The sequence below is a fragment of the Triticum urartu genome, chromosome 1A, assembly GCF_056163025.1.
Source record: "Triticum urartu cultivar PI428250 chromosome 1A, HENAU_Tu73, whole genome shotgun sequence".
NCBI classification, from domain to species: domain Eukaryota; kingdom Viridiplantae; phylum Streptophyta; class Magnoliopsida; order Poales; family Poaceae; genus Triticum; species Triticum urartu.
In genome coordinates this window covers 346,222,381-346,238,922 of record NC_141873.1, presented here as the reverse complement: position 1 = coordinate 346,238,922, position 16,542 = coordinate 346,222,381, and the positions used below count along the sequence as shown (strand labels likewise).

At 43.0% G+C, this 16,542-nt stretch overlaps 1 protein-coding gene across 1 annotated transcript; it reads left to right on the top strand.

Moving 5' to 3' along the window:
- Nucleotides 1–755: 755 nt before the first annotated feature.
- Nucleotides 756–1,229, top strand: LOC147991162 (ethylene-responsive transcription factor 3-like). Its single transcript, XM_087538552.1, has one exon. It carries the CDS (start codon nt 756–758, stop codon nt 1,227–1,229), a length of 474 nt encoding a protein of 157 aa, XP_087394678.1.
- Nucleotides 1,230–16,542: the final 15,313 nt, after the last annotated feature.

The window sequence follows — 16,542 nt, the reverse complement described above, 5'->3', positions numbered from 1 at the left end:
TTGGTAATGTGTGTATTGAATCACTTAGCAACACATGTGCAGTTCCAGTTTTGGTCATACCTACCCTTCAAATTTCATGGGTGCTATTGTTCCCATAAAAGTAATTGGTTATAGCCTCCATTTTCCAACAGAATATCAGCTTGTAATTGTGCGTCGCTCTTGTATGCGCTGTGCTTGGGTAGGTTTTTCATCTGCAACCAGTAGTGTGGCGAATGATGGATTTTTTTAGAACTAGCAAGATGCCCATGCGTTGCACGCATCAAGATGCATTTGTATGAGTAGTTTATCTTGTGGGAGAAAAGGATGAACGAGGGAAGGCCTTATTTGCAAATCTGGAGAGGGTTGTGGGTATCTTTTTGCAAAATTGCCATTGTTTCATTCCTATCTGTCAGATATAAATCAGACGGCCTATATTGCAGGATGGAAGGCACACCATCATCACCAACTCTGTTTTTATAAGAAAAGAAAAAAGTAGAGAAAAAAGTAGAGAGTAGAGAAGTAGAGATAAATACTAAATATAAAATAAATATAATAGTAGTGAAGAGAGTAGAGATAGCAGAGACGTCGGGAAAGGATTGCACGCGCGCGGGAAAAAGCGGCCGGGCGTGCGCTAGTTTTGGCGCGCGGCGTCCGGCGTGTTATAAAATCCAACGCCCTCTCACCGCTCTATGCCTTGCCACCGCTCTCTCCCCACTCTGTGCCTCGCCACCGCTCTCTCTCTCCGCTCTTTCTCGCCTCGCCGCCGCCATGCCACCATGCCGTCGCGTCACTGGGAAACTTGGGGATACCCCGGAGTCCGCGCGCGCCCCTCCGGCGGCTTCTCCGCCGAGATCCGGTTCCGCAGGATGCTCCTCGGCCTCAGCAATTTCGGCACCACCAACAAGGCCGCCCACGCGTACGATGCGGTGGCATGGCGCCTCTGGTGGCCTCATAGAACATTGAACTTCCCCAACGTGCCGACGCGGGAGCGGGCACAGCAGATCGCGCCTCTGCCGCGGCTTATCACCAACGAGGATCGTCACGACAACCGGAGGCGGGAGCACCGTCTCGGCATCGCCGAGATGGATGAGGAAGCCATGGCGCTGTGGCGCCAACACTTCCCACAGGACATCAGCAACGAGCGCGAGTTCTACACGCAAAGGAGGGCGGAGAGGGATAAGAGGAGGGCGGAGGTAGCCGCCTATCGCGAGACAAGCGTAGGAGAAAAGTGGACGCTCAATTCAACATGAGGCTAGGAGCAGGGTCACCCTGGGAATCCGACAACGATCGGTATCTTCACGCCTACAGTCAGACTTCGGAGGAGGACATCACCGAGGAGGAGTCGGACGATGAGGAGTAGTTGAATAATCTATTTTTTATCTATCTATGCTGAGAACTATCCTCCACTCTCTAGTCTCTACTCTCTATCTCTACTTCTCAATATTAACACTGTAAATGCTTTTTTAAAGCATCGCGCATTGCGATTCTGTTGGATATGCTCTAACATGGCAGACGAGTGCTTTAATGCGCGAGTATTACTTGTAGTATATTTTTCTTGCCGTGTTGAGATTTTAAAACCACAAGTGCGAACATGTAGAGGAGCAATGAAGACCAACACGGGATATTGGGGACATCTTCAAGGAGCGTGGCAAGTTAAAGAGGAGCTGCACCTAACCTGTAAAACAAGCTTTGATAAGTAACACCCTTTCAATTACTTTCATTTAGCCTCGTGTTCTTCGATGTGTATATGTTGTAGTTTCTGTTTCTCTTAAGCCTCGTGTTATTCGATGTGCAATAAGAAGAGTCTTAATCATCCTAATGCTTTCGTTTTTGGCTTGATGTAGGAAGTGGGTGTTCTCACCTTGTAGTCTATTTTTATATTTTTTTCCTTTTCAATTCACTTCTCCCAGTTCTGTTTATCTGGCTTCTACTAAATGGATCTAGGTTGCTAGTATTGATCTAACAAAGAAGCAACTTCATGTCAGGATGCAGTTCCCGCGAGGAGGGAAGTATGGTCAACCTCGGGATCATGTTTCCAAAATGAGGCTAGATTACACACAAGGTGCCAGTTCCCTAATGATGCTGGATTAGACACAAGGTGCAAATTCCCAGATGATGTTGGATTACACACAAGCCAGGTGGAGTCGTCAGTTGTTCGTGTCCTCGTGGCTCTAGTAAAGGCTGAAAGAAAGCGTGCAGCCACCCTTGAGAATGAGCTGAGGTCCTGAAGAAGCGAAAAGAGCAATCATATGCTCTCTTCACCCATGCCAAAGAAGAGATGGAAGAAGCTAGAATTAAGCTAGAAGAGGCAGAGCAGGCTAGGCGTCTCTTGCTATCTAAAACTGTTGTCAATACAAAATTTCCTTCATAGTAGCTAGGCTCAAATGTTTATCCAGTCAGCATGCCTGTTGTGATGTCCGTGCATCTACTAATGTGGCACAATTATTTTTCGGGTCATGTAATAACAGCAATTACTTTCCAAACAATAACAGACAAAGCATTGGACATGGTATAGTTCACGCGCAAGCCCGACATTCCAAGTTCACCTTCCACATCAAACTCATGTTCACAGATATCTGCACATTCATACATAATTTCCACAACCATGATTCACTTCAAAGCCAAAAAAATTGAGTAGAGTTATGAATAAAGAAAAACCTCTAGTTCCTGCTACCAGTGCGAGCACAACAAGTCAAGACCATGCGTAATTAATTATATTTTGGTCATTTTTTGTGTTCTAAAATGCCGACCGGCTCGCGGAAGGACGTGTTGCCAGCACATGAGCGGATTCAATGAAGGCAGGCGGGGCAGTCTGAAGCCGGTTTCATGCGGCGAGGAGGCGTGTTCAGCCGGGCCTGCAGCGAGTGGGGCCCTCTGGGCCGACGTGCCGGTTTAATGCCTGCGCTATGAGAGGTCGCGTCCGTGTCAGAGCAATCACTCCCTCCAATCCTTTTTGTTCGGGTATAACAAAATCTCGTTTTCCATTCACATTTTACAAGTAAAATTCATGGACAAACTTTGACCCAAAATACGATGGGGACTAGTAAACCAAAACGGACGTAGTAGTTTTTTTAATCAAAGAAGGGTTTCCCCCTTCCGATTTTCATTACTAAAAACCAACATCTAAATCTAAACCATAGTATTTGCCCTAGAACTGTTGGGGGACGTAGTAATTTCAAAAAATTTCCTACGCACACGCAAGATCATGGTGATGCATAGCAACGAGAGGGGAGAGTGTGATCTACGTACCCTTGTAGACCGACAGCGGAAGCGTTGTGACAACGCGGTTGATGTAGTCTTACGTCTTCACGATCCGATCGATCCAAGCACCGTTACTCCGGCACCTCCGAGTTCTTGGCACACGTTCAGCTCGATGACGATCCCCGGGCTCCGATCCAGCAAAGCGTCGGGGAGGAGTTCGGTCAGCACGACGGCGTGGTGACGTTTTTGATGTTCTACCATTGCAGGGCTTTGCCTAAGCACCGCTACAATATGACCGAGGTGAAATATGGTGGAGGGGGGCACCGCACACGGCTAAGGAACGATCACGAAGATCAACTTGTGTGTCTAGAGGTGCCCCCCTGCCCCCGTATATAAAGGAGCAAGGGGGAGGGGGCGGCCGACCTAGAAGGGGGCGCGCCAAGGGGAGTCCTACTCCCACTGGGAATAGGACTCCTTCCTTCCTTGTTGGAGTAGGAGAAGGGGAAAGAGGGGGAGAGGAAAAAGGAAAAGGGGGCTGCGCCCCTTGTCCAATTCGGACCAGAGGGGGGCACAGGCCTCCTTCCTTTTGGCCTCTCTCCTCTATTCCCGTATGGCCCAATAAGGCCCATATACTCCCCGGCGAATTCCCGTAACTCTCCGGTACTCCAAAAAAATACCCGAATCACTCGGAACATTTCCGATGTCCGAATATAGTCGTTCAATATATCGATCTTTACGTCTCGACCATTTCGAGACTCCTTGTCATGTCCCCGATCTCATCCGGGACTCCGAACTCCTTCGGTACATCAAAACTCATAAACTCATAATATAACTGTCATCAAAACCTTAAGCGTGCGGACCCTACGGTTCGAGAACAATGTAGACATGACCGAGACATGTCTCCGGTCAATAACCAATAGCGGAACCTGGATGCTCGTATTGGCTCCTACATATTCTACGAAGATCTTTATCGGTCAAACCGCATAACAACATACGTTGTTCCCTTTGTCATCGGTATGTTACTTGCCCGAGATTCGATTGTCGGTATCTCAATACCTAGTTCAATCTCGTTACCGGCAAGTCTCTTTACTCGTTCCGTAATACATCATCTCACAACTAACTCATTAGTTGCAATGCTTGCAAGGCTTTATGTGATGTGCATTACCGAGAGGGCCCAGAGATACCTCTCCGACAATCGGAGTGACAAATCCTAATCTCGAAATACGCCAACCCAACATGTACCTTTGGAGACACCTGTAGAGCACCTTTATAATCACCCAGTTACGTTGTGACGTTTGGTAGCACACAAAGTGTTCCTCCAGCAAACGGGAGTTGCATAATCTCATAGTCATAGGAACATGTATAAGTCATGAAGAAAGCAATAGCAATATACTAAACGATCGGGTGCTAAGCTAATGGAATGGGTCATGTCAATCTGATCATTCACCTAATGATGTGATCCCGTTAATCAAATAACAACTCTTTGTCCATGGTTAGGAAACATAACCATCTTTGATTAACGAGCTAGTCAAGTAGAGGCATACTAGTGACACTCTGTTTGTCTATGTATTCACACATGTATTATGTTTCCGGTTAATACAATTCTAGCATGAATAATAAACATTTATCATGATATAAGGAAATAAATAATAACTTTATTATTGCCTCTAGGGCATATTTCCTTCAGTCTCCCACTTGCACTAGAGTCAATAATCTAGTTCACATCACCATGTGATTTAACACTAATAGTTCACATCTTTATGTGATTAGTTCACATCTTCATGTGACCAACACCCAAAGGGTTTACTAGATTCAGTAATCTAGTTCACATCGTTATGCGATTAACACCCAAAGAGTACTAAGGTGTGATCATGTTTTGCTTGTGAGAGAAGTTTAGTCAACGGGTCTGCCAAATTCAGATCCGTATGTATTTTGCAAATTTCTATGTCAACAATGCTCTGCACAGAGCTACTCTAGCTAATTGCTCCCACTTTCAATATGTATCCAGATTGAGACTTAGAGTCATCTGGATTAGTGTCAAAACTTGCATCGACGTAACCCTTTACGACGAACCTTTTTGTCACCTCAATAATCGAGAAACATATCCTTATTCCACTAAGGATAATTTTAACCGCCGTCCAGTGATCTACTCCTAGATCACTATTGTACTACCTTGCCAAAATCAGTGTAGGGTATACAATAGATCTGGTACGTAGCATGGCATACTTTATAGAACCTACGGCTGAGGCCTAGGGAATGACTTTCATTCTCTTTCTATCTTCTGTCGTGGTCGGGTTTTGAGTCTTACTCAATTTCACACCTTGTAACACAGACAAGAACTCTTTCTTTGACTGTTCTATTTTGAACTACTTCAAAATCTTGTCAAGGTATGTACTCATTGAAAAAAAAACTTATCAAGCGTCTTGATCTATCTCTATAGATCTTGATGTTCAATATGTCAGCAGCTTCACCGAGGTCTTTCTTTGGAAAATTCCTTTCAAACACTCCTTTATGCTTTGTAGAATAATTCTACATTATTTCCGATCAACAATATGTCATTCACATATACTTATCAGAAATGTTGTAGTGCTCCCACTCACTTTCTTGTAAATACAGGCTTCATCGCAAGTCTGTATAAAACTATATGCTTTGATCAACTTATCAAAGCATATATTCCAACTCCGAGATGCTTGCACCAGTCCATAGATCGATCGCTGGAGCTTGCATATTTTGTTAGCACCTTTAGGATTGACAAAACCTTCTGGTTGTATCATATACAACTCTTCTTTAATAAATCTATTAAGGAATGCAGTTTTGTTTATCCATTTGCCAGATTTCATAAAATGCGGCAATTGCTAACATGATTCGGACAGACTTAAGCATATATACGAGTGAGAAACTCTCATCGTAGTCAACACCTTGAACTTGTCAAAAACCTTTTGCGACAATTCTACCTTTGTAGATAGTAACACTACTATCAGCGTCCGTCTTCCTCTTGAAGATCCATTTATTCTCAATTGCTTGCCGATCATCGGGCAAGTCAACCAAAGTCCATACTTTGTTCTCATACATGGATCCCATCTCAGATTTCATGGCCTCAAGCCATTTTGCGGAATCTGGGCTCACCATCGCTTCTTCATAGTTCGTAGGTTTGTCATGGTCATGTAGCATGACCTCCAGAACAGGATTACCGTATCACTCTGGTGCGGATCTCACTCTGGTTTACCTACGAGATTCGGTAGTAACTTGATCTGAAGTTACATGATCATCATCATTAGCTTCCTCACTAAGTGGTGTAGTAATCACAGGAACAGATTTCTGTGATGAACTACTTTCCAATAAGAGAGAAGGTACAATTACCTTATCAAGTTCTACTTTCCTCCCACTTACTTCTTTCGAGAGAACCTCCTTCTCTAGAAAGGATCCATTCTTAGCAACGAATGTCTTGCCTTTGGATCTGTGATAGAAGGTGTACCCAACAGTAACTTTTTGGGTATCCTATGAAGATGCACTTTTCCGATTTGGGTTTGAGCTTATCAGGATGAAACTTTTTTTACATAAGCATTGCAACCCCAAACTTTAAGAAACGACAACTTTGGTTTCTTGCCAAACCACAGTTCATACGGTGTCGTCTCAACAGATTTAGATGGTGCCCTTTTAACGTGAATGCAGCTGTCTCTAATGCATAACCCCAAAACGATAGTGGTAGATCGGTAAGAGACATCATAGATTGCACTATATCCAATAAAGTACGGTTATGACGTTCGGACACAGCATTATGCTGTGGTGTTCCATGTGGCATGAGTTTGTGAAACTATTCCACATTGTTTTAATTGAAGACCAAACTCGTAACTCAAATATTTGTCTCCGCGATCAGATCGTAGAAACTTTATTTTCTTGTCACGATGATTTTCCACTTCACTCCAAAATTCTTTGAACTTTTCAAATGTTTCAGACTTATGTTTCATCAAGTAGATATACCCATATCTGCTCAAATCATCTGTGAAGTTCAGAAAATAACGATACTTGTCGTGAGCCTTAACACTCATCGGACCGCATACATTAGTATGTATTATTTCCAATAAGTCAGTTGCTCGCTCCGGAGAACGAAGTCTTAGTCATCTTGCCCATGAGGCATGGTTCGCAAGCATCAAGTGATTCATAATCAAGTGATTCCAAAATCCCATCAGCATGGAGTTTCTTCATGCGCTTTACACCAATATGACCTAAACGACAGTGCTACAAATAAGTTGCACTATCATTATTAACTTTGCATCTTTTGGTTTCAATATTATGATTATGTGTATCACTACGATCGAGATCCAATGAACTATTTTCATTGGGTGTGTAACCATATAAGGTTTTATTCATGTAAACAGAACAACAATTTATTCTCTTACTTAAATGAATAACCGTATTACAATAAACATGATCAAATCATATTCATGCTTAATGCAAACACCAAATAACACTTATTCAGGTTCAACACTAATCCCGAAAGTATAGGGAGTGTGCGATGATGATCATATCAATCTTGGAACCACTTCCAACACACATCGTCACTTCACCCTTAACTAGTCTCTGTTTATTCTGCAACTCCCGTTTCGAGTTACTAATCTTAGCAACTGAACTAGTATCAAATACTGAGGGGTTTCTATAAACACTAGTAAAGTACACATCAATAACATGTATATCAAATATACTTATGTTCACTTTGCCATCCTTCTTATCTGCCAATCACTTGGGGTAGTTCCGCTTCCAGTGACCAGTCCCTTTGCAGTAGAAACACTTAGTCTCAGGCTTAGGACCAGACTTGGGCTTCTTCACTTGAGCAGCAACTTGCTTGCTGTTCTTCTTGAAGTTCCCCTTCTTCCCTCTGCCCTTTTCTTGAAACTAGTGGTCTTGTCTCACATCAACATTTGATGTTTTTCTCGATTTCTACCTTCGTCAATTTCCGCATTACGAAGAGCTTGGGAATCGTTTCCGTTATCCCTTGCATATCATAGTTCATCACGTAGTTCTACTAACTTGGTGATGGTGACTAGAGAATTCTGTCAATCACTATCTTATCTGGAAGATTAACTCCCACTTGATTCAAGCGATTGTAGTACTCAGACAAACTGGGCAAATGCTCACTAGTTGAGCGATTCTCCTCCATCTTTTAGCTATAGAACTTGTTGGAGACTTCATATCTCTCAACTCGGGTATTTGCTTGAAATATTAACTTCAACTCCTGGAACATCTCATATGCTCCATGACGTTCAAAACGTCTTTGAAGTCCCGATTCTAAGCCATTAAGCATGGTGCACTAAACTATCAAGTAGTCATCATATTGAGCTAGCCAAACGTTCATAACGTCTGCATCTGCTCCTGCAATAGGTCCGTCACCTAGTGGTGCATCAAGGACATAATTCTTCTGTGCAGCAATGAGGATAAACCTCAGATCACGGATCCAATCCGCATCATTTCTACTAACATCTTTCAACACAATTTTCTCTAGGAACATATCAAAATAAATACAGGGAAGCAACAACGCGAGCTATTGATCTACAACATAATTTGCAAAATACTACCAGGACTAAGTTCATGATAAATTTAAGTTCAATTAATCATATTACTTAAGAACTCCCACTTAGATAGACATCCCTCTAATCCTCTAAGTGATTACGTGATCCAAATCAACTAAACCATGTCCGATCATCATGTGAGATGGAGTAGTTTCATTGGTGAACATCACTATGTAGATCATATCTACTATATGATTCACGCTCGACCTTTCGGTCTCCATGTTCCGAGGCCATATTTGTATATGCTTGGCTCGTCAAGTATAACCTGAGTATTCCGCGTGTGCAACTGTTTTGCACCCGTTGTATTTGAATGTAGAGCCTATCACACCCGATCATCATGTGGTGTCTCAGCACGAAGAACTTTCGCAACGGTGCATACTTAGGGAGAACACTTCTTGATAATTAGTGAGAGATCATCTTATAATGCTACCGTCAATCTAAGCAAGATAAGATGCATAAAAGATAAACATCACATGCAATCAATATAAGTGATATGATATGGCCATCATCATCTTGTGCTTGTGATTTCCATCTTCGAAGCACCGTCGTGATCACCATCGTCATCGGCGCGACACCTTGATCTCCATCGTAGCATCGTTGTCGTCTCACCAATCTTATGCTTCCACGACTATCGCTACCGCTTAGTGATAAAGTAAAGCATTACAGCGCGATTGCATTGCATACAATAAAGCGACAACCATATGGCTCCTGCCAGTTGCCGATAACTCGGTTACAAAACATGATCATCTCATACAATAAAATTTAGCATCATGTCTTGACCATATCACATCACAACATGCCCTGCGAAAACAAGTTAGACGTCCTCTACTTTGTTGTTGCAAGTTTTACGTGGCTGCTACGGGCTTAAGCAAGAACCAAGCTTACCTACGCATCAAAACCACAACGATAGTTTGTCAAGTTGGTGCTGTTTTAACCTTCGCAAGGACCGGGCGTAGCCACACTTGGTTCAACTAAAGTTGGAGAAACTGTCACCCGCTAGCCACCTTTGTGCAAAGCACGTCGGGAGAACCGGTCTCGCGTAAGCGTACGCGTAATGTCGGTCCGGGCCGCTTCATCCAACAATACCGCCGAAGCAAAGTATGACATGCTGGTAAGCAGTATGACTTATATCGCCCACAACTCACTTGTGTTCTACTCATGCATATAACATCAACACATAAAACCTAGGCTCTGATACCACTGTTGGGGAACGTAGTAATTTCAAAAAATTACCTACGCACACGCAAGATCATGGTGATGCATAGCAACGAGAGGGGAGAGTGTGATCTACGTACCCTTGTAGACCGACAGTGGAAGCATTGTGACAACGCGGTTGATGTAGTCTTACGTCTTCACGATCCGACCGATCCAAGCACCGTTACTCCGGCACCTCCGAGTTCTTGGCACACGTTCAGCTCGATGACGATCCCCGGGCTCCGATCCAGCAAAGCGTCGGGGAGGAGTTCCGTCAGCACGACGGCGTGGTGACGATTTTGATGTTCTACCGTCGCAGGGCTTCGCCTAAGCACCGCTACAATATGACCGAGGTGGAATATGGTGGAGGGGGGCACCGCACACGGCTAAGGAACGATCACGAAGATCAACTTGTGTGTCTAGAGGTGCCCCCCTGCCCCTGTATATAAAGGAGCAAGGGGGAGGGGGCGGCCGGCCTAGAAGGGGGCGCGCCAAGGGGAGTCCTACTCCCACTGGGAATAGGACTCCTTCCTTCCTTGTTGGAGTAGGAGAAGGGGAAAGAGGGGGAGAGGAAAAAGGAAAAGGGGGCTGCGCCCCTTGTCCAATTCGGACCAGAGGGGGGGCGCAGGCCTCCTTCCTTTTGGCCTCTCTCCTCTATTCCCGTATGGCCCAATAAGGCCCATATACTCCCCGGCGAATTCCCGTAACTCTCCGGTACTCCAAAAAATACCCGAATCATTCGGAACATTTCTGATGTCCGAATATAGTCGTCCAATATATCGATCTTTACGTCTCGACCATTTCGAGACTCCTCGTCATGTCCCCGATCTCATCCGGGACTCCGAACTCCTTCGGTACATCAAAACTCATAAACTCATAATATAACTGTCATCAAAACCTTAAGCGTGCGGACCCTACGGTTCGAGAACAATGTAGACATGACCGAGACATGTCTCCGGTCAATAACCAATAGCGGAACCTGGATGCTCATATTGGCTCCTACATATTCTACGAAGATCTTTATCAGTCAGACCGCATAACAACATACGTTGTTCCCTTTGTCATCGGTATGTTACTTGCCCGAGATTCGATCGTCGGTATCTCAATACCTAGTTCAATCTCGTTACCGGCAAGTCTCTTTACTCGTTCCGTAATACATCATCTCACAACTAACTCATTAGTTGCAATGCTTGCAAGGCTTTATGTGATGTGCATTACCGAGAGGGCCCAAAGATACCTCTCCGACAATCGGAGTGACAAATCCTAATCTCGAAATACGCCAACCCAACATGTACCTTTGGAGACACCTGTAGAGCACCTTTATAATCACCCAGTTACGTTGTGACGTTTGGTAGCACACAAAGTGTTCCTCCGGCAAACGGGAGTTGCATAATCTCATAGTCATAGGAACATGTATAAGTCATGAAGAAAGCAATAGCAACATACTAAACGATCGGGTGCTAAGCTAATGGAATGGGTCATGTCAATCTGATCATTCACCTAATGATGTGATCCCGTTAATCAAATAACAACTCTTTGTCCATGGTTAGGAAACATAACCAGCTTTGATTAACGAGCTAGTCAAGTAGAGGCATACTAGTGACACTCTGTTTGTCTATGTATTCACACATGTATTATGTTTCCGGTTAATACAATTCTAGCATGAATAATAAACATTTATCATGATATAAGGAAATAAATAATAACTTTATTATTGCCTCTAGGGCATATTTCCTTCAAGAACTACCTGGTTCCACATCTCGCAACATAAACCCATACAACCATACGCCAAGGAGGTACGTAGTACTATGAATTCCATTTTTGCTCCATACCAATCGTTCTAAAAACTACTTAGTACTTATAACGCACCATTGAAAATCGGAACTCTTAACCCCGCTAAAAAATGATATTTTAAACATGGCTACTCGATATGTGGCAACTGTCGAGCCACCGCCTCCAAGTCGTTCACCTGTGGTCCCGACCATCAACTCCTACGGATCAAATTATCACGCGAGCTGACTATTCCTACAAAGGTGCGCTCCACCATGTACCCGGTACCCGCGAATGCAGCAATCGTGCACCTAGGGTTTTAGGGTTTATTTTTTAATGTTGCCTTCACGTAACACTCATGTGTGCGAGACATTGAGATACCGACTGCGCGCGTGCGCCTCTTCTCTTCGTATATGTACTCCATCGTTTGTCTGGTATCCAAAAAATTATAATAACTACTAGCAATGTGCCAATGCGTTGCCACACGATCAGAGTAGATTAATAAATATTCACCGATTTGATAGAAAAAAAGTCTTGTTTTGAATTACGTATATCACTAAAAATATGTTATGTTCCACTCAAAATATATTCCTTTGTCGGTTTTCATGAGATAAGGGAGGAATGTTGTTGGTTTCAAGATTCAAGAAGTGGTATATGTCTAATTTCTACTCTTACTAGCAAGATGCCCGTGCGTTGCACGGAACATCAAGATATTGTGGGAGAAAAGGATGAACGAGGGAAGGCCTTATCTGCAAATGTGGAGAGGAGTGTGGGTAAATTGTGATAACCCACAAGTATAAGGGATCACAACAGCTTTCGAGGGTAGAGTATTCAACCCAAATTTATTGATTCGACACAAGGGGAGCCAAAGAATATTCTCAAGTATTAGCAGCTGAGTTGTCAATTCAACCACACCTGGAAACTTAGTATCTGCAGCAAAGTGTTTAGTAGCACAGTAATATGATAGTGGTGGTAGCAGCAACAAAAGTAAAGACAGCAAAAGTAATGTTTTTGGTATTTTGTAGTGATTGTAACAGTAGCAGCGGGAAAGTAAATAAGCGTAAACCAGTATATGGAAAACTCGTAGGCACCGGATCAGTGATGGATAATTATGCCGAATGCGGTTCATCATGTAACAGTCATAACATAGGGTGACACAGAACTAGCTCCAATTCATCAATGTAATGTAGGCATGTATTCCGTATATAGTCATACGTGCTTATGGAAAAGAACTTGCATGACATCTTTTGTCCTACCCTCCCGTGGCAGCGGGGTCCTATCGGAAACTAAGGGATATTAAGGCATCCTTTTAATATAGAAACAGAACAAAGCATTAGCACATAGTGAATACATGAACTCCTCAAACTATGGTCATCACCGGGAGTGGTCCCGATTATTGTCACTTCGGGGTTGCCGGATCATAACACATAGTAGGTGACTATAGATTTGCAAGATAGGATCAAGAACTCACATATATTCATGAAAACATAATAGGTTCAGATCTGAAATAATGGCACTCGGGCCCTAGTGACAAGCATTAAGCATAGCAAAGTCATAGCAACATCAATCTCAGAACATAGTGGATACTAGGGATCAAACCCTAACAAAACTAACACGATTACATGATAAATCTCATCCAACCCATCACCGTCCAGCAAGCCTACGATGGAATTACTCACGCACGGTGGTGAGAATCATGAAATTGGTGATGGAGGATGGTTGATGATGACGACGGCGACGAATCCCCCTCTCCGGAGCCCTGAACGGACTCCAGATCAGCCCTCCTGAGAGGTTTTAGGGCTTGGCGGCGGCTCCGTATCGTAAAACGCGATGATTTCTTCTCTCTGATTTTTTTCTCTCCGAAAGCAAATATATAGAGTTGGAGTTGGCGTCGGAGGGCATCCAGGGCGGCCACGAGGTAGGGGGTGCGCCCTAGAGGGGGCGCCCACCCTCGTGTGCAGGGTGTGGGCCCCTTGGTCTTCATCTTTGGCAAGGATTTTTATTATTTTTTCTAAGATGTTCCGTGGAGTTTCAGGTCATTCCGAGAATATTTGTTTTCTGCACATAAAACAACATCATGGCAATTCTGCTGTAAACAGCGTCAGTCCGGGTTAGTTCCATTCAAATCATACAAGTTAGAGTCCAAAACAAGGGCAAAAGTGTTTGGAAAAGTAGATACGATGGAGATGTATCAACTCCCCCAAGCTTAAACCCTTGCTTGTCCTCAAGCAATTCAGTTGACAAACTGAAAGAAAGAAAGAATAACTTTTACAAACTCTGTTTGCTCTTGTTGTTGTAACTATGTCAAGCCAGTATTCAAGTTTTCAGCATATATCATAACTAACCACATTTGCAATAATTCTCAGGTCTCATAATTACTCATATCAATAGCATAATCAACTAGCAAGCCATAATACTAAATCTCGGATGACAACACTTTCTCAAAACAATCATAATATGATATAACAAGATGGTATCTCGCTAGCCCTTTCTGAGACCGCAAAACATAAATGCATAGCACCTTTAAAGATCAAGGACTGACTAGACATTGTAATTCATGGTAAAAGAGATCCAATCATAGTCACACCCAACATAGATTAATAGTGATGAATGCAAATGACAGCTGTGCTCTCCAACTAGTGCTTTTTAATAAGAGGGTGATGACTCAACATAAAAGTAAATGGATAGGCCCTTCGCAGAGGGAAGCAGGGATTTGTAGAGGTTCCAGAGCTTGGTTTTGAAATAGAGATAAATTGTATTTTGAGCGGTATACTTTCATTGTCAACGTAACAACTAAGAGATGTCGATATCTTCCATTCTAAACACATTATAGGTGGTTCCCAAACAGAATGGTAAAGTTTATACTCCCACTCCACCAACAAGCATCAATCCATGACTTGCTCGAAACAACGAGTGTCTCCAACATACATCAGGTCCCAAGGGGAGTTTTGTTTGCAATTAATTTTGATTTAGTTTGCATAAAGCATGGGACCGGGCATCCCGGTGACCAGCCATTTTCTTGTGAGTGAGGAGCGGAGTCCACTCCTCTTGAGAATAACCCACCTAACACGGAAGATAAGAACAGCCTTGGTTGATACATGAGCTATTCGAGCATACAAAACATAATGTTTATTTGAAGGTTTAGAGTTTGGCACATACAAATTTATTTGGAACGGCAGGTAGATACCGCATATAGGAAGGTATAGTGGACTCATCTGGAATAACTTTGGGGTTTAAGGGATTGGATGCACAAGCAGTATTCCTGCTTAGTACAAGTGAAGGCTAGCAAAAGACTGGGAAGCGACCAACTAGAGAGCGACAATAGCCATGTACATGCATTAAGATTAATAAACATTGGATGCAAGCATGAGTAGGATATAATCCACCATGAACATAAATATCGTGAAGGCTATGTTGAGTTTGTTTCAACTACATGCGTGAACATGTGCCAAGTCAAGTCACTTAAATCATTCAAAGGAGGATACCACCCCATCATACCACATCATAACCATCTCAATAGCATGTTGGCACGCAAGGTAAACCATTATAACTCATAGCTCATCAAGCATGGCACAAGCAACTATGATCTCTAATTGTCATTGAAAACATGTTTATTCATAATAAGCTGAATCAAGAACGAGGGGCTCATCATATTTACAAAAACAAAAGAGGTCGAGTTCATACCAGCTTTTCTCATCTGAGTCAGCTCATCATATATCATCATAATTGCCTTTCACTTGCACGACAGAATGATGTTAATAATATTAAGAGTGCACGTGCATTGGACTAAGCTGGAATCTGCGAGCATTGAATAAACAGGAGAAGACAAGGCAATATGGGCTCTGGGTTAATTCAACAATAATGCATATAAGAGCCACTTCAACAATTTAATTCTAGTCTTCTCCTACTGACCCCCAAGGAAAAGAAAAGAAATAAAAACTATTTACACGGAAAAGCTCCCAACAAGCAAAAGAAGAACGGGAAATATTTTTGGGTTTTCTTTTTAATTATTACTACTACAGTAGAAAAATAAACTACCACTAATTTTTTGGTTTTTCTTAAGGTTTATCAAACACACAAGAAGAAAGCAGGAAAAAGAAAATAAACTAGCATGGATATTACAGTGAAAGAGTATGAGAACCGACATCTAGCAATGAGTGTGTGTGAACATAATTGTAATGTCGGTGAGAAATACGTACTCCCCCAAGCTTAGGCTTTTGGCCTAAGTTGGTCTATTGCCAGGGATAGCCTGGCGGATACCCGTAAGTGTAGCTAGGGTCATACTGGGACGAAGAATACTTGGGATCATATTGATGTGCAGCGGTTATCGCCTGCTGAGCTGCAGCGTGGAGTCGGCCTGCCTCCGCTCTCCTCTCGTACTCATCTGCCTCCTCTCTGGTGATAGTGTATCTTCGTTTTGCCTGAGCATCAAAGAAGGCAGGAGCAGGGAGAGTAATACGGACAACGTGCCGTTTGTTAAAAATTAAACGATATAAGAGAGGTGATTCAGGCCTCTCGACAAACTGGTGCGAAGCCATAGAGTTATAATCTAAAAAGGCAGGAGACAACTCTGTATCACTCTCACGAATGTCTATCTCAAGAAAATTAGCTAAGCGGGTTGCATAAATTCCTCCAAAGAAATCTCCATTATGTCTATTATGATGCAACCTACGAGCTACAATGGCTCCCATATGATAAGATTGGTCTCCTAACACAGCACTCCTGAGAATGCTAAGGTCAGGGACACACATGTGACATGCTTCATCCTTAGCATTTATGCATCTACCGATGAAGAAAGCAAAATAATGTACAGCAGGAAAGTGAATGCTCC